Below are 18,357 nucleotides of genomic sequence, written 5' to 3' on the forward strand. Positions count from 1 at the left end.
AGAAGGTAGTCTTCCAAAGCCAATGATTTTCTGGGTTCTGACTAACTATTCTGGGAACCTGTACTTTAAAAAAAAAAAAAAGTGTAGGGTTTTTTTGATTGTTGTTTGTGTTTTTTTATAGTTCTCTGAATCCTTGTATCTTTTCTAAAATAGTGTTTATTGCTCTCATAGGCCTGAGGCTCCATGATATATAACTTGCATTTACTGTGAAGGTTTAAAGGAATCCATTAACTCAGGCTTATTAAACAGTTTAAGAGGAACAGGTTGATGGTTCTGGGCGTGGTTATGTTAAAGTTGGCTTGAAATAAAACTTTGGAGATTAGGAAACCATATTCTAGCTAGAGCAGTAATATGTTTTCCCACAAAGTTTTTTTTTTAATTCCAATAATATTTTTATACCAGCAATTTAAAGAGCACTTCACAAATCCAAACTTTCCTAAAGATAGTGATGCTGTTCTCTGTCCAGACAGCTAACAGGCTCGTCGTTAGGAAGCAGTGTTAGAATTCAGTCATGATTTCACCATCTTCCTGTTGCCAGTGTGACCTCATCCTAGATTGATTCAACCTATGCAACAGGGGGTTGTTAAAGAAAAAAAGTTGTTGACAGAAGGCCAGTCTACCTCTTGGATCCCACACAATATTTTCAGTCTCATATCATGAAGGATGTGCTCCTTAATGTTGCTTGTTTATGGAATACTTTTTAAAAATTTTTAAAATTAGTATACAGTTTTTAAAGTTACTCTCCATTTACAGTTATTACAAAATATTGGCTATATTCTCCCTGTTGTACAGTACATCCTCGAGCCTATCTTACACCCAGTGGTTTTTTACCTCCCACTCCCCCACCTCTCTATTGCCCCTCCCCGCTCCCCACTGGTAACCACTAGTTTGTTCTCCATATCTGTGAGTCTGCTTCTTTTTTGTTATATTCACTAGTTTGTTGTATTCTTTAGATTCCACGAATATGGGATATTATACAGTATTTGTCTTTCTCTGACTTACTTCAGTTATCATAATGTCCTCCAGATCCATCCATGTTGATGCAAATGACAAAATTTCATTCTTTTTTATGGCTTAGTAGTATTCCATTATATATATGTGTGTGTGTGTGTGTGTGTGTGTGTATACACACACACACACACACATATATATCACATCTTTATCCATTCATTTGATGATGGACACTTAGGTTGCTTCCATATCTTGGCTATTGTAAATAATGCTGCTATGAACATTGGGGTTCATGTATCCTTTTGAATTAGTATATTTATTTTTTTTCAGGCATATACCCAGGAGTGGATTGCTGGGTTATATCACTCACATATGCAAATGATGTGAATGATATAACCGATAAGGGGTTAATATCCAGCATGTATAAACAGCTAATACAACTGAACATCAGAAAAATAAACAACATTATTTTAAAAAATGGCAGAACGGAATAGATATTTTTCCAAAGGGGAAGTGCAGATGGCCAACAGGCACATGCAAAGATGCTCAACATCCCTATTCATCAGGGAAACGTAAATCAGAACCACCGTGGGATCTCACCTCACACGTGTCAGAATGGCCATCATCAAAAAGAACACAAATAACAAATTTTGGTGAGGATGTGGATAAAAGGGAACCCTTCTACACTGTTGGTGTGAATGTAAATTGGTACAGCCACTGTGGACAACAGTATGGTGGTTTCTCAAAAAACTAAAAATAGAATACTTTGTAAAAGGAAACATTAGAGAGAGCCTGGAAAAAATTTTGGTCTGATAGTATTTGCAAAATGCTGATTTTTGATTAAGAAGAATTTTGAAGGGTATGGTATACACCCTGATGAGGACCTGTGTATCCAGTGGAAGAACTCGGTGTTTACTCGGGTGTCACCCCAGTCTGTGAGCTAGAGTTCACTCACTCAAAATATCTAATACTCCTTGTTATATAGAGAAGAAATGGGACCAGAGAGGACTTGGATCATTCACCTTCAGTCAGACAAAAGTTACTGGTGTTTGTATGAAAACAAGCTAGAATTCTTTGCGTTTAGTAAATTCCTTTTGCTCCATATTTCCTCAGCCTGTTTTTTCTCTTTCTTTTGTTTCAATCTTTTTTTAAATATACATGGAAAAAACTTTGCACCCTCTTTAATCCTTGAAACAAATTTATGCCATGCTAATTTTGCATATTTTTTTTTCTGACCTATCACTTCTCCCATGCCAGAAATTCTAAAATGATTCCCTGAAGGGAACATGTCCCTGAGTCCCGATCCGAGTTGAAAAATGCTTTCGCAGGTATACTTTATGTGAAGGAAGTATTCCTCCTTAATTGATATAATTGTGATTTAAACAACTGAAGTGAAAATCACTATTTAAATAGAAAACAATGACACAAAATTATATGGAGATTATAACAGTGTAAATTATGTGTGCCAACAGAGGAGGGAATAAAAAAGGAAATATATCAAATGAATGTAGTAACAGTATTAGAATGGGTTATGGGTATACAGCAGTTTATTTTGTTTGGTTTTTTGTTTTGTTTTTTTTTTCCAAAATTGTACCTGATGGCATTATTTTTAAAACAGAAATCTTGTTTTAAAGTGTGTTTTGTACAGATATCAAGATGTGCACTTAATAATTATCTGATAGTACACCAAGAAATTATCAGTGATTTTTAAGTCATTTTAGTGTGATTCAGCCAAATAGCTCTAATGGTTCCTTTCCTAGATTTTTAAATTATATTAAAAAATTAATTAAAATAGTGGCATATAGTATAGACAATGACTTTTTTACTATCTTTGGAGCATAACTTTTTCCATAAAATCTTAATCTTGACTAGGAATACTGTGGTACTGACTGTTTCCTGTTTTGGGGGGAATTATTATAATCATGTTCACAAATCTGGGCATATCTAAATAGCAAGAATAGATTTGGTGATTTGAACAGCAAAATATAAACCAGAAGTTTAAAGAGACAGTGTTCAAAATATACTGACCATCTGCAGCCTGCATTCCTGGTGATACAGAGGAGAGACCAGCATTTATCTTTTCATTGAAACCATGTGCTGTATGTACAGGAAGGAAATGCATGCTTGTCAGAGGTCAGAAGCAGGATGGATGAGGTTTGAAAGGGAATATTTACTGTGGGGTTTTCCTAAACCCCAGGCCTCATGGGAGATGTTGTTATTTCTAGTAGACTTGGTGGAAACTTGGGCAGACCCGGATCTGTGATATCACAGTACTTGGGGGACGTTAACAAGAAGCTGTGGCCCGGTATAAATCTCTCTGTGTGCTGGTCTAAGGACAGTAGTAAGTTTGGACCTTGACCAAATAAATAAACTGGAGGCATAGGGACTGAATTTAGCATCTTGGAAACTTTAGTCTTGAAGAGGCTCCCCTGCCCATGAAAGGTCTAGAAATCGTGTCATGAGCTGAACAGTTGAAGGAGCTAATGAGGTGCAGCGTGAAGCAGAAAAGGATTGAAAGGATCTGACAGATGCCTTTGAAGCCAAAAAGGTAGTTGGTAAAAGTAGAAGCAGCATGTTTTCTGTGGATCTCTGGAGAACTGAACTAAGAACAATGTGTAGAGATGGGGGAGACACATTTCAGCCTAATGTAAGGAAGGTGTTCTTACAGTTGGAGCCATCCTCTAACGTAGTGGATGGTGAATTCTGGAGGCATTTTGGAGGGGAGGTGGGGTGGCGCTTTTCACACTCTGTGGTCAGACTCAAAGAAACCGCTAAGCTACTTTCCAAGCTTGTGTGTCAGAAGCCTCTGCTTCAGTTCCCCTCTACCAGGCTGAAATGGTTGACTGTGTGGTACCCCAGCACCCTGTACCTTTATATCTGTTTGTCAGCTGAAGGCAGCAAGGTTGTTTCCTTTGTTTCCTTTCCATAGTTGTTTCGTTTTGTTTCTTTTTTCTTTTCTTTTCTTTTCTCTTCTTTTCCTTTCTATTCTTTTTTTGAGCTTTAAAAGATTTTAATTTTAGCATTTTGCCATATTTGATTGATTCATCTTTCCCCCACTAGAAAAAAAATTATTGTGATAAATATGCATAACACAGAAATGACAGTTTTAACCCCTTTGAGTGTACAGTTAGTGACATTAAGTACCTTCACCTTGTTGTGTAATACCACCTTCCATCTCCAGAGTGTTTTCATCATCCCAAAGTGAAATTCTGTGCCCATTAAATAGTAACTCCCCCAGCCCTTAGTGACCACCACTCTACTTTATGATTTGGCTAGGTAACTTATGTAATTGGGATCATACAATATTTGTCCTTTTGTGACTGGCTTATTTCACTTAGCATAATATTTTCAAGAGTTATATGTGTTGTAGCATGCATCAGAACTTCGTTCCTTTTTAAGGCTGAGTAATATTCCATTCTGTGTTTGTATCACATTCTGTTTATCTCCATAGTTGTTTCTAAGCTCAAGTTGCAAAAGCAAAATGCTTACTAAATAATCCTGCCCCTTTCTCCTATGTCACCTTCCCCTAAAACAGGTAGCCTCCCTTTCCATGCCCTCTTCAATTTTTACCTTAACCCCAAAGCACAAAAATCACCCTTGTATGTGTTTCTTAATCTGTTCTAAAATGTGGTCTGCTCTTACTCTGGGTGTGAGGTTCAATATGACCCCTTCATCTCACTTTTTGGGGCATTGTCTCTGCTCCTGTCTGCTCGAAGACAAATATATATCTTTTAGAGGCTTACACAGCTATCAGCCAGGAGCGTAAAGTGGAGAGGGGGCAGGAGAGGGAGGAGGGGAAGTAACTGATATTCTCCTCTAAAAGTCTCTAGATTCCCTCTACCCACATGCAAGTAGATTTGGCAGAAGAGGTTATTTCAGTAGAGACTCATCTTCATCAAATTAATATTTTTTAAAAAACTAAGTTACAATTAGAAAAGTAATTGGTGTTTTCAGACATATGTATCTGGATATGATCATTTCTGTGGTCACAGTAGGTATGTTTTAGCCCAGTTTGTTAAGTGTGTTTTCTGTCACATATATACTAGGTTGATATTGTTATTTTTCTAATGTAAATTCAGAACTTATCTTTTATTGACTCCGTGGATCTTTTCCTCCCTGCAGGAATAGGGGGCCTTCAAGACTTTGTACTGAAATCGGCAACACTGTGTACCTTGCCATCCTGCCCGCCATTTATACCACTCAGTTTTGAAGCCACCCCTATTGTGCGGGTTGCCGTCGAACCGAAACACCCAAGTAAGATGATCTTGTTTTTAAAAGCATGTGATATTCATTACATTTTTAAAATGCATGCATTTAATGCTTGGTTCCTCATGACTTGTTTCAGTAGTAGACTATGAATTTTCATGGAGGTATATAATAAGAGTAACCTTCCCAGCCACGAGGCCATACAGACCACCAACATTTCAAGGGGAGTTTAACCTCTGTCTTAGGAACCTGGCATCTTTAGGCACCTTTGCCTTCCAGAGAGACTGTATTCTTCTTTATGGCAGAAACAGGGTCACCTCTGCATCCCCCAGAACCCTGGCACAGCGTGGTGTCTCGGCAAAGCTCATGTTTTTTGTGGCTGGTTTTTAAAATCTTATCCCAAGCTCCTTGGTTCGAAATTCATATCCTCTTCTGTCTAGGTTTGCTAGATTGTCTGGACACTGAGCATTTCCTTTCTATTTAGAAAGCACTTCCTGCCCCTTTCTGTGTGGCTGTGTGACACCCACATATGCTAGTCCCTATTACAACTAATACTTAGTCTTTGGTTTATACCATTTGCCTGGCCAACCCTCATTGACTCTTGTATTTTATTCAGTACTTCCCGTGACTGTCACTAACACCCACTATTCCCTGTGATTTTGCTAGTCCTAGTGCTTAGTGATAGTCAGTGAAGCATCTTTAGACTGCTTTAAGGAACCAGAGAACAGGTGTATAAAATGGCAGTTTTCTATTGAGATATATACTGGCCTTGCTGCCCCTGCATCTATATATCCCTCCTCTCCCCAGAGCTGAGGCCTTCTGAAAGCTTGTCTCTGCCTCAGTTCCTAAGATACATCCTAGCCATTGGGGATCCTGGGACCCTTGAGCAGGGAAGTATTTGGAGGACTGCATCTCTGACCTTTGGGCTCAGTCTTAGTAAATAGCTGTCTGCCTTGGGCCTCAGGCAGGTGTGCTTTCTGGGCTGTCATTGTGGACTGACAGTGCCTTGGTTGCCACGTGGATTTACCCGATTCTTGCAATGCCTGCTTTCTCTTTGTGGGCTTGTCCAGGTCCTGGCCCTGCATGGTTTGTTCTTTTATTCTACTTGCTAGCTGCCTCCAGCCCTAAGAAGCACATACAATATAAGAAAGCTCAGTTTTATTTAAGTTGTAACATTTGAGTCTGGCAATCATAATTTATCCTTAGGTGTTTCTAGTATTTATTTAAGTCTTATTTCTTACATTTAAAATAGGGATTAAATCGAGAGAGGGAGGGAATACGGGGATATGTGTATAAAAACAGATGACTGAACTTGGTGTACCCCCCCAAAAAATAATAAATAAAGTAAAATAGGGATTAAAGAAATTAAGGTAGAATGTTTTCATAGAAATGTACAATTTTTTGGAGTCTGTTTGATAATCGTGTGCTACTCTGTGCTGTTACCCAAGCCGAGTAAAAGCCCAGTCCTAAAGGACAGTAGAACCAGCTTCTGTACAGCTTTGGCTGCATGAGATGAGGGATCCTAATACCTAGCTTTCTTCCTGTCCCAAGGCAGACTCTCAGTAAGATTAATTTCCTTCTCATAAAGAAGGTTATCTAATAAATAGAATTACTTAAGATGTCCATCTGAGTGCCAAAGTTTATTTCTTCATATGTGTTGCATTAGATTTTTTCAACTTTGTAAAAAAAAAATAAAATGATAGAAGGGGCCCCCAGTGTTCTTCATAATTTTAAAAGGCGTATTGCTCCTTTTTGCCATCAAGTATATTGTTTTTGCTGGATTTGCCATGTGTATTCTTGTGGTATTGAAGTGTACCCCATTCTGTATTTCCATGTCTGAATTTTATACCCCTTGTTCTGTTTTCTTGGTGTTATTACGATGTCAGCATCTTATTTCACATTTAGAATGTCAGAAATACTGAACGCTAGCCTCATTCCTCTGAGCCCTCAGAGGATATTTCTTGTCTCTTTACTCTTTGCTCTAGTTTCTTATGCCCATCCTTACTTCGGGGCAGTAGCCCCTCTCTCTACTGATTACATGTCTAATGACTCTTGGGACGTCCCAGCCTCCTGTACCTCATCTTCCCAGTAGTACTGCCCCTGAGAAGCACTGGGCATATGCATTGTTTATTTCTGAATAGAACATGTGTCCCCAGGCCCTCTTTTCTTTTTCATGTTGACAAACTGGGTTAACAGCCTTTTACTCCTCTTTCAGTGTGAAGAAATTCTGAGCATTTGTTCTTGCACTTTTCTTTCTCCGACTTCCCAAGCTTAGGTCTTGATGTCATGGTGGCCGCCCCTCTGCTCCATACACACAGGGTCTACTCAAAACCCAACACCCAAATGCAGAGCACTCCACATGCCCAAAGCCATTATTCTTTTCAGCATCGTCATTGATCCTTACTGTGTGCATCATTCTAAGGATATGACATTGATTATCTCGTTTAATCTTCTCAATTGCCCTGTGCTATTTTTTGTCCTCATCTTCACATGAGGTAAACTGAAGCTTAGAGAAGTTAGTTAACTTGCCCAAGGCCTTATAGTTAACAGTTAGTAAGTGGTTGAGTCAGGATTCAGACTCCTGCCTCTGAATCTTTATTTTTAGGAATCCAAGAAATTCTGTTTACCCGAGAGCAGAGTTACTGGTTTCCAAAATTTTTTCATCCTTTAGCCATATCAGTTAAAAGAAAAAAGACCTCTGTACATATATTTATATAGATACATGAACTTTTGTGCTGATGTTTTATGTACATTATGAAATACATGCAAACATAGAAATTACTTTAAAAATTGAGATGAAAATGAAATAACTGTCTCTAAAATATTCTTATTTGTATTTGATGGACATATGCAGTATATGTATAAATAGGTGAATATGTATTATTTATTTCTGATTGTGGTTTATAATTGTGTTAGTTGTCTAATACTCCCTAACCTATTACTCCAGCATTTGGTGACTTGAAAGAACGATAATCATTGATTATTTTTCACAGTTCCTTTGGTCAGGAATTTTGGAAGGGCTCAGTTTGGGGATCTCTCATGCAGTTGTAGTCATATATCACCACAGGCCGCAGCCGTCTGAAGGTTTAACTGGACCTCCAAGGTGGTTCACTCAAGGGCTCATAAGTTGGTGCTTGCCAGGGACCTCAGTTCCTCCACAGGGAGCTCTCTTCATGGGTGCTTGATTATATCCCGGAGCACAGTATGGTGACTGGCTTTAGCCAGTAGTCCGGGACACTAAAGCAGAGCTGCAGTGTCTTTTATGTTGTAGCCTTAGAAATCACACACCACTTCTGTAGTATTCTGTTGGTCAGACAGGCCAGCCTCGTTCACTGTGAGAGAGCACTGCACAGGACTGTGAACAGCAGAAGACAAAGATGATTGGGGCCGTCTTGGAGGGTGCCTACCACACAAAAGTTTCATAATTTTTGAAACTCTTACCTTAGCACTTTGTAATATAGCTGTGCAGAGGTCTACTCCTAGGTTCCACTTACCGTAACACTGGAGTTTAGTGGCTGTTGTTACTGAAAAGGGCACCTCATCAAGTTACATAGTCCAAATGGAAGAAATGCATCATTGGCTGCCTTTGCTAAGTCATAATATTCATTTTAAAAGCCCATTTACCGGTTAGGTACACAAAGGTTTTGATGAATGCGGATAGTGATTATTTCTTGTGATTCCAGTCAGTTTTTCTCATACTAATTAGAAGATGTCGAATTTTATATCTTTAACAAACTATTTATTTGGAAGATTTTTAAACAGGCTAGGGAAATCAGCTTCCTAATTTTAAGAGGTTTTATAAATGAGATGTTCATGTTATTTCTGGCAACAAAGTGACTATCAGTGTAAACATTTTCAAATATCTGATTTCAAAATGTCTTCTCCTTATTGCAAATTTCTTTTGAAAAAGTTTCTTCTTTGCTTATTATTACACTGTCACCTTTGCCATGAAGAGACGTGTGTGTGTATGTGTGTGTGTGTGTGTGTAAGAACTTGTTAGGTTCTCATACTGGTGACAGACATTGTTTTGTACTGTATAATTTGGCTGATGGAGAGCGGACAAAAAGCTTTTTCATTTGTAAAAAAAAATTATTATTGCCTTGGGCTTGTGTGATGTGTATTATCAGTGGTCTTTTTGCAAGAATCTTTTTAAGCCATGTTTCAAATTCTGTGAAGGTTACCTTAACACTAGATAATATCTGTAAATCCACTGAATTAGGCAGAGGAAAACTGCAAGTGCTGAAGAGGAACACATGAGGATGTGTCTGTCAGCCCCACATACAGTGAAATCCCACTCCCTGTCTTCCCTCAGCATTTCGTGCATCCCATACGTGACTCAGGACCATGACCTGGGAGGGTGCCGACACCCATTGTGGAATGTGGCTCTGTGGCTGTCTGCCTGCAGGCTTCAAAACCAGTGTGTCTGTGACCTTGAGCACAGATTCCTTAGCTTCTCTATGCCTGTTTCCTCGTCTGTAAAATGGGAACAGTAATCATACCTGCCTCATAGTTCATGAGTTCATATATGTAGAGTGCTTGTCTGGCACACTTAGCACTATGAAGTGTTATTAAAAAATCTTATTTAAAGAGTAAAGAGATAATGGAAAAATAAATAGATATGGAATAGATAGGATAATCAGCTTTGGTAGCATATATTGAAAACCACTGATTACAGAAAGCTCCTGTGGTTTGGTTTGTTTGGCATGTTGAAAGCCAAGCATTGAGGAATTGACTGAGTCCTTTCAGATGTAGAAGTGAAACAAGACTGTAAAAATGCCTTCAAAGCCAAGCTAAAGTAGTAACAAGAGAATTCCTCTGACCTACTTTGAGTGAATAGTGGCCACTGCGCATATGAAAGGTCTGAAAGAGCAGCTGAACTCAAGATGTGGATCCAAATTCCCTACCTGTACCCCAAGACCTATAGGGAACCAGCAATTAGATACCAAAAGCAACACCAGAGTGGAATGCAGAAGGTACCCTGTAGCTCACAGGATAAAGGGACTGCTTAGTGTATTCCAGCTCTCACCCAAAGGGCAGCTTTATTCTAAAATCCACGGTTCTGTCAAGCAGTTTCATAAATAATTATTTTGAATATGAGCCTCTGGTGCAGTTTCTTGAATTGAGTATCATATTTTGAATGCTTCTTTTGCTTATTTATTGATTTTATAGTTGTATAGGTACTGTTTGGGAAGAGTTCTGTTACATTTTTAGGTATATATACATTTGTAATACATTTAGGTGGATTTACAAGTATAATGATGGTAGTTTATATTTGCTGAGTGTTTGAAGAAGCAGAATAGATCAGCTTTAGTCTTGATGACACATTTGTGACACGTGTCTCATGTGAGCTATCTGTACAAATAAATTACTAGAGGGTAGTTTTCTTCACATTGCTTATATTATTTTGAAGAACAATAAACCATTATTTTAAGAGTTTCATTATACTTTTCCCTTCAGTTTTACCATGGATATTGTCTTTATATTAGTCCTTAGCTTGTATTTAATCAGTGTTTCATTTTGTTAACCTAGGTGAAATGCCTCAGCTCGTCAGAGGAATGAAACTGTTAAACCAAGCTGATCCCTGTGTCCAGATTTTAATTCAGGAAACGGGAGAGCACGTTTTAGTTACAGCAGGGGAAGTCCACCTTCAGCGATGCCTGGATGACTTAAAAGAAAGGTTAGGTGATGACAGAGATGGAGAAATGATAGCCCCAAAGTCAGTGGGATGTTTTAGCATTTCCTAAACCCATTGAACTTACACTGTGGTTTGTTTTTGGAGAAAAATTAAGTGCCCTCATCTTAAACATGAACTGTTATTGTGTTGTTGGATCATAGATTTAATGTTTAATAACTGACAAATACTGTTCACTGCTATACTTGCATGATTTTGCATTTTTAGTTTGAGTCATAAATTATTTATATATATATGTATTTTACTTTAAACATATCAGGGCAACAAAACAAAATCATATTTTGTAAACTTAGGCTGTAATTAGGGTAGACTTCCTTTCCTTATTGATGTGGTCTCTACAGTGTAAACCTTCAGTAAATCTTTATATTTCTCTATCATGGTGTTACACAAGTGTCATAAAATAGACATCCCAAATAACTTTTTGTAAATTAACATTTTTCCTCTTTATTCCAAAGGTAATATGTTTATTGTAGCAATTAGGAAAATACAGAAGAATGAAAAGAATCATTCACTTTCCATGCAGAGATAACTATGACTCATTACATTTGGGTTCATAAATCCTTAGTCTGTTCTATGCATATTCAAATATCTACAGATATCTATACATACAGCTCTGATTATTTGGTTAAGATAATCTTCTAGAAGTATAATTGCTGACTCAGAAAGTGGCATATTATATTGCTGATGTATTTTTTAGGCTTATGATCCATATTATCATTAAGAAAGGCTGTTCTACTTTACACTGTAACTAGCAAAATGTATTTGAAAGTGTCTCTTTTCCCAAACTTTTGCCAGCCCTGTATATCATAATTTTTTTAAAATTTCACCAATCTATAAGACAAATAAAAGGTGTTCATTTGCTAATATACGCTTTCTGTGCTTAGTAATGATATTGAAACATTTTTTAATATTGGCCATTTGTTTTTCTTTGATGAATCACCCTGTAATGGCCTTCCTTCCTTTTATTTTTCAATTTTCTGAGGCTTTAATAACCATAATAATTATAGCTAAAATAATAATTATAAATCATCAACATAATTAGATACTAAATATTACACATCAGTCACTGTGTTAAACTCTGTATGTCTCATTTAATCCTTAAAACAATCTAGTAAAAATGGTGTTGGTGGTGGTGGTAGTAGTAGTAGAACTACTTTACTACTACTACTAATAATATGGTAGAGTAAGAGGAGCTGCTACTGCAACACCATCCATTGCGGTTTCATAGAATCTCCTGCCAGATTGGGAATGTTCTCATTTCTGTTCTTCAGTTTAAAATGTGTTGTGGCTTCTTCCTTCTTTAAATGTTTTTATAGCGATAATTAGTACAAAATTGGAGATTTTTCCATCTCTTTCATGTTGTCACCGTTTTCTTGGAATTTCTGAAGGTTATAATGTTGGTTAGAGAATAATCCTAATTGGAGAAATCATAAGGCATAATATATTTTAAAATAATAATTTAATTCTTAGATTTTTTTTTTAACAGTATTGAAATGTTATGTTATTTTTTGGAGTTTTTGAACTCACTTTTCTCTCTTTTCACATTCTTTGCTACCAAATTAAAATTCAGTGTTAAATCCCTTACATTTCTCAGGCCATTAACTCCTTTTTAAAAATAATACTTTTTGGTACTTAGAATTATATTTCAAGTAAAATTTCCCCTTTAAACCTAAAACTGATTTTAATTGAATTACTTATTTGTGGTTAAATTTTACTTTTATTAATTTATTAATTTATTTATTTATTTGGCTGCATTGGGTCTTTGTTGCTGCTCACAAGCTTTCTCTAGTTGCGGGGAGTGGGGGCTGCTCTTCGTTGCAGTGCACAGACTTCTCATTGCAGTGGCTTCTCTTATTGCAGAGCACGGGCTCGAGGCGCATGGGCTTTAGTAGTTGTGACTCGCGGGCTCTAGAGTGCAGGCTCAGTAGTTGTGGCACGTGGGCTTAGTTGCTGCTCAGCATGTGGGATCTTCCCAGACCAGGGCTCTAACCTGTGTCCCCTACATTGGCAGGCGGATTCTTAACCACTGCGCCACCAGGAAAGTCCCTTTGTGGGTAGAATTTTTAAAGTATCAGCATCAAATGGTGGCAAAGATGTGGAGCAATAGGAAATCCACCCACACAACTAGTGGGAATGTGAATTGGTACAACTACTTTGGAATATAGTTTGGTATTATCTAGTAAGGTAGGAGATAGTTATTCCCTGTGGCTTGGCAGATCTACGCCCATTTCTATTCTATATGTACTTAACACAATGCAGGACAAGTGTGCATCAAGAATACTCATAGCAACAAAAAATTTAATAGCCAAAAACTGGAAAAAACTCAAAATAAAATGGATAAACAAATAAATGATGGTAAATACATACCATGGAATTTTATAGAATAAGCTCAGTGAACAAGCTAACTATGCAAACATTGATGAATCTCACAACATAATGGTGAGCAAAAGAAGACAATTGAAAAAAAAATTGATTCTGTTTTTATGGAGTCCAAGAAGCAGGCCAGACTAAACTGTGTACATCATAGGGGTTACATGTTTAGGTGATAAAAAATAATTTAAAATGGATTACAATGAAAATCAAGCTAGTGATTACCTTCATGAGATTGGGAGAACACATGAGGGGGCCATGTGAGGGCTGGTAATGTTCTGTTTCTTGAGTAGTGGTTTATTTACATGGGTGTTCATGTTGTGATAAGTCACAGATCAGTAGAGTTTTGTTTTGTGTACTGTTCTATATGACAATTAAATCTTAAAATTAGAATAAGCAGGTATATATAATTCTAGAGGATTTTTTTTTTTTTTAGCTCTCAGAGGACAGAACCTGCCTTCTGCTATATAAGCTTTTTTGACTTTGACACACATGTTTAGGAATGTGTTACGTACGGGTGTGGAAGACAAGAGTACCTGTAGTCTCTGGGCCAGAGAAACTGTCAGAGCTCTTATCCTCCACCTCTCAAGGTAGTCATGATCAGATATGGCAAGAAGCCACAGGAAATTGCTGATGTAGTCAGAGTCCATTGCACTTTTGAAGTAATCTCAAGCTCTGCACTGTCAGGATTTAAAGAACCTTTATCCCTGAGGCACTTTGCAGGTGTGACAACCATACATACATCTCCCCTTCCATGGCGTGGAGTGATTTTAAATTAATCTTAGAAATGACGACTATGGGAGAATTCTTGGAAACCTTAGCAATTGGGAGGACTAATATGACTTTTAGCCCTTTTGACCTTGTAATACAAGGAAAATAGGACAGTGTCGTAGATGTGCTCACTCTCATAGTTTCAGTAGCTGTTGGTTTTCTTAGATGTTCTAAGTATATGAACATATTTTCTCTAAATAATGATAATTTAAAAAATATTTTCCTATTTCTAAGATTTCTAAGTGCTTTTCTTTTTTAAAAAAACCAGGAGTGGATATTAAATTTTATTGAATGCCAATTTAGCATTTTTAAAGATGATTACATAGATTACTTTATTAGACACTTTTAATGTGATATTTCAACAGATGTCCTAACACAAATCAATGTTTATAACCTATAATAAAAACTGCTTAAGTGTTGTAGTGAGTTATTCCTTTAATATGCTGTTTAATTGGATTTTTCAGTATAGCATAATGGCTGAGAGCATGGATTCTGAGGTCAGACCTAGATTTGAAACCCAGCTTACTAGCTCTGTGACTTTGGAGAAGTTATTTGATCTTTCTTATTTGATTTTCTCTTCTACAAAATGAGGATAATAATATACCTACTAAAGAAATAAGACGTGTAAATCACTTACCACAGTGCCTTGTACGTAATAAGTGATTAGTTTAAAAAAAAGTATACACACACATATAATCATTTTTGTCATTGTTATTTTATCTTAGGTTTTATATCTCAATTCTTAGGTAAGATTGAACTACAGTTCTGCCTGTGTGTGCAGCCTTTTCAGGTTCAAGTATAAGAGTAATTTTAAATGAATACAGTATCAGGTAGACATCCATCTTGTTGTGTATTCTTCAACAATACATATAGCATTGGAGTAAACTAATCCTTGAAAGTAAGCAAACTCACTGGCAAAACCAAAAACTTTCTTGGAAGTAATTTTTTTTTTAAAGAACATTTTAATTTTCTTCCATACATTATGATCTATTCAGGTTCCGTATTGTAAAGTCAGTTTTGGTAACATTATTTTTAGAAAACCATCCATTCATTGAGTTTTTAAATTTATCAAGAAGTATGAAATCAGATAAACCAAATACCTGTGCTATACCCTCAAAATGTAGAAAGCAAAAACAAATCTAGAATCAAAAGTAAGCATTTCAAAACCTTTCACTTTTAATATTTAATTTCCTTATTGAATAACATTTCCCAGGGAAAACGCATTGTTCCAAGATCCAAAAATTTCTCATATACATGTACATACACATGCATTTATGTTTGTGTATATATATATATATGTACATTTATACATATGTCCATCCACATTGCAGTAGTAGACCAGACCAGAGCCTTAGTATTGCCTGGGAACAAGGTAGACAGAAAATAAGAGAAAAAGAAAGATTGCGTGCTTTCATTGTCATCAGAATCAAACCATGCCAGTGTCCAGAAGCTGCCCTCTGTGAACTTAAAACTCAGCTGGAAGAAAGTGCAGCATGAAACTAAACTTGACACATTGTGAGAAAAGGGGCTTTCTGAACTTGGTGCCAGACTGAGGTTCAAGACCTATGTGGTCCAATACAGTAGCCACTAGCCACATACGGCTATTTTAAATTAAAGTTAAATAAGATAAAAATTCAGTCTCTCAGTCACACTAGCCACATTTCAAATGTTCAGTAGCTACATGTGGCTATTTAAATGTTATTACAATTAAATAAAATTAAAACTTTATTTCCCCAGTTGTACCAGCCACATATCAAGTGCTGTATAATCATAGTACAGGTATAGAACGTTTCCATCATTGCAGAAAGATCTTTTGGAGAGTGCTGCTCTAGACAAACTCCTAGATCTTGCTAGCCTCTCCATGAGCCTCATCAAAGACAAATACACTGTCAGGATTTGACTGGATATCCTGAAGTTCTGAGATTTTTTGTCTATTCAGAGTTATAATCAATGAGCTTTTCTTCTCCAGGTTCTTAAAGTGGCAGATACTGTTTTAAAGAATTCACATGTCAAATCTTATTAAGACGTTTATTCTCCACTCAAAACATTCTTATCTAAGTGCATGGTTTATTTATTTTGAGAATGAACAAAGCAGTGCGATTCTGACATATGCAGAGAACTCCCTGAAGGTCTGTTCCCGTTAGAGGTAGTCTTTTCAATCTGAAATGAAAGCGGTTTTTAAATTTCGATATAATGTAAATTACCAATATTTCCTAGTAAAATAATTTTTGTATGTCTGTGTTTTTGTAGAATATTCATTAAGTACTATTTCTGCATGGATGCTTTGATGCCATTTTGATTATAACCTTGTGTTATTTCTCTTGACTTCGTAGGTTTGCAAAGATTCAAATCAGTGTATCTGAACCCATTATTCCATTCAGAGAAACAATCACAAAACCCCCCAAAGTTGACATGGTCAATGAAGAAATAGGCAGACAACAAAAAGTTGCAGTCATACACCAATCAAAAGAAGATCAAAGCAAAATCCCTGAAGGAATCCAGGTTGACTCTGATGGGCTAATCACCATGACAACTCCCAATAAACTTGCCACACTCAGTGTTCGAGCCATGCCCCTTCCAGGAGAAGTCACTCAGATTCTGGAAGAAAATAGTGATTTGATTCGTTCCATGGAGCAGTTGACATCCTATTTGAATGAGGGCAGACACACTCAGACAATTCACCAGAAGACCCAAGAGAAAATTTGGGAATTCAAAGGAAAACTAGAGCAACACCTGACAGGGAGAAAATGGAGGAACACCATTGAGCAAATTTGGTCATTTGGCCCAAGAAAATGTGGGCCCAACATATTAGTAAATAAAAGTGAAGATTTTCAGAACTCAGTCTGGACAGGCTCAGATGGCAAAACTTCAAAAGAAACCAATAGATACCGAGATTTGGGCAATAGCATCGTGAGTGGCTTCCAGCTAGCAACCCTTTCTGGCCCCATGTGTGAGGAGCCTCTCATGGGTGTCTGTTTTGTTCTGGAAAAATGGGACCTAAGTAAATTTGAAGAACAAACAGCAAGTGATAAACAGAATCAAGAACAAAGTGATCTGGTAAAAGAGGGAGAGGGGGAAGGTGAAACCTGTTCCGGTGGAGATGAACACCAGGAGCTACAAGATGGCTCCTCTGAGCCGTTTGAGAAGAGGGCCTCCCCGAAAGGAGAGTCTTCACTCACCGACTGCTATGGACCCTTCTCAGGACAGCTAATTGCCACCATGAAAGAAGCCTGTCGCTATGCACTGCAAGTGAAACCTCAGCGTCTGATGGCAGCGATGTACACGTGTGACATCATGGCCACCAGTGATGTGCTCGGTAAGACAAGAAAGGTAAAGACAGAAATGCGCTGAATAACAGTGGAAGTCTTGCATGTCAGAAAGTTTAAACCCATTTAATATTTTTTTTTCAGAAGCTACGTTATCATCTGATTTACTAAGGAACTAAGATCTTGGATAGCCAGAGGCCTTGAATATTAAAATCTTGGGGGTAAGGGAGCAGAAGTTTGACAACTAAGGGTATTTTATTTTGCAAAACCAGACTCTTTTCTGTAATAAGAGGTCTTGTAAATGAGGTTTAAACTTCTCGTATACCTTACCATCCAAACCTGTGCGGTTGTTTTTCACAAGGGAATAGCCACATCCGTCTGGGTAACCAAAGTTGTTGTGGCAACGATCAAAGAGTAAGGCGACATTCTCGTACTCCTAACACAAAGGGCTTCTGTGAATTCTGGGTCTCTTTTGAAGAAGAAAATTATTTGGGACTTTATCCACTTCTGTTATATCAAATTCTACTCCTGATTTTTCTCTCTTTGGGAGAAGAACCTTTAGGATCTGAGGAGACATTGAGCCCTGGCACTTAGTAGCTGTTTTGACTTTTGACAGATTTTACTTCGTTGAGACTTATTTACTTCACCTCTGAAAAAGAAGGTAATAATAATTCATTGGAGGTTGTGAAGAATAGTATGAGAACACAAATATGGGACCTAGAACCATGCCTGACACACAGTAGTTCTCTTACCCTCTTGAGATCATGGAACTGCTTCAGCAGTGAGGAGGGTAGAAGGGGGAATTGAGCACTGGATGTGCGAGTGGACCAAATTGTTGGATTTTCTCGAGCTCTGAGGTCCTTTGAGTCAATATGTGGTTCCTTTATGTTCTTTTTAGTAAGGTTCTTTTGCTGATTAATTCCTAAAAGCATAAAGCTAAATTGTTGGGGAGGGCTCCCCCAAAAGAAATTTAGGATCACATAAGGTTCCTGTGAGAGGAGTTGAGCACCCAAAACAGCATTTCAAAAACAGTTGGGTTAAATAAAGGCACATAGATTTGGTTACTCTGGGACGGCTTAAAGCTGGCGTGTGCTGAGTCAG

General features: G+C 37.4%; 1 protein-coding gene across 6 annotated transcripts in view; it reads left to right on the forward strand.

The window, feature by feature from the left end:
- Window positions 1–18,357, forward strand: part of EFL1 (elongation factor like GTPase 1) — a 124,399-nt gene that overhangs the window by 88,259 nt on the left and 17,783 nt on the right. For 5 of the 6 annotated variants that reach the window (XM_057721353.1, XM_057721356.1, XM_057721355.1 and 2 more), the window contains 3 exons: window positions 5,074–5,205; window positions 10,687–10,834; window positions 16,324–17,306. In XM_057721353.1, coding sequence (XP_057577336.1) covers window positions 5,074–5,205; window positions 10,687–10,834; window positions 16,324–17,306 — 1,263 coding nt within the window. Of the gene's footprint in view, window positions 1–5,073; window positions 5,206–10,686; window positions 10,835–16,323; window positions 17,321–18,357 lie in introns of all 6 variants that reach the window. The other variant, XR_009051273.1, reaches the window with a different exon arrangement.

This window comes from Hippopotamus amphibius, chromosome 2, assembly GCF_030028045.1.
Source record: "Hippopotamus amphibius kiboko isolate mHipAmp2 chromosome 2, mHipAmp2.hap2, whole genome shotgun sequence".
NCBI lineage: Eukaryota > Metazoa > Chordata > Mammalia > Artiodactyla > Hippopotamidae > Hippopotamus > Hippopotamus amphibius.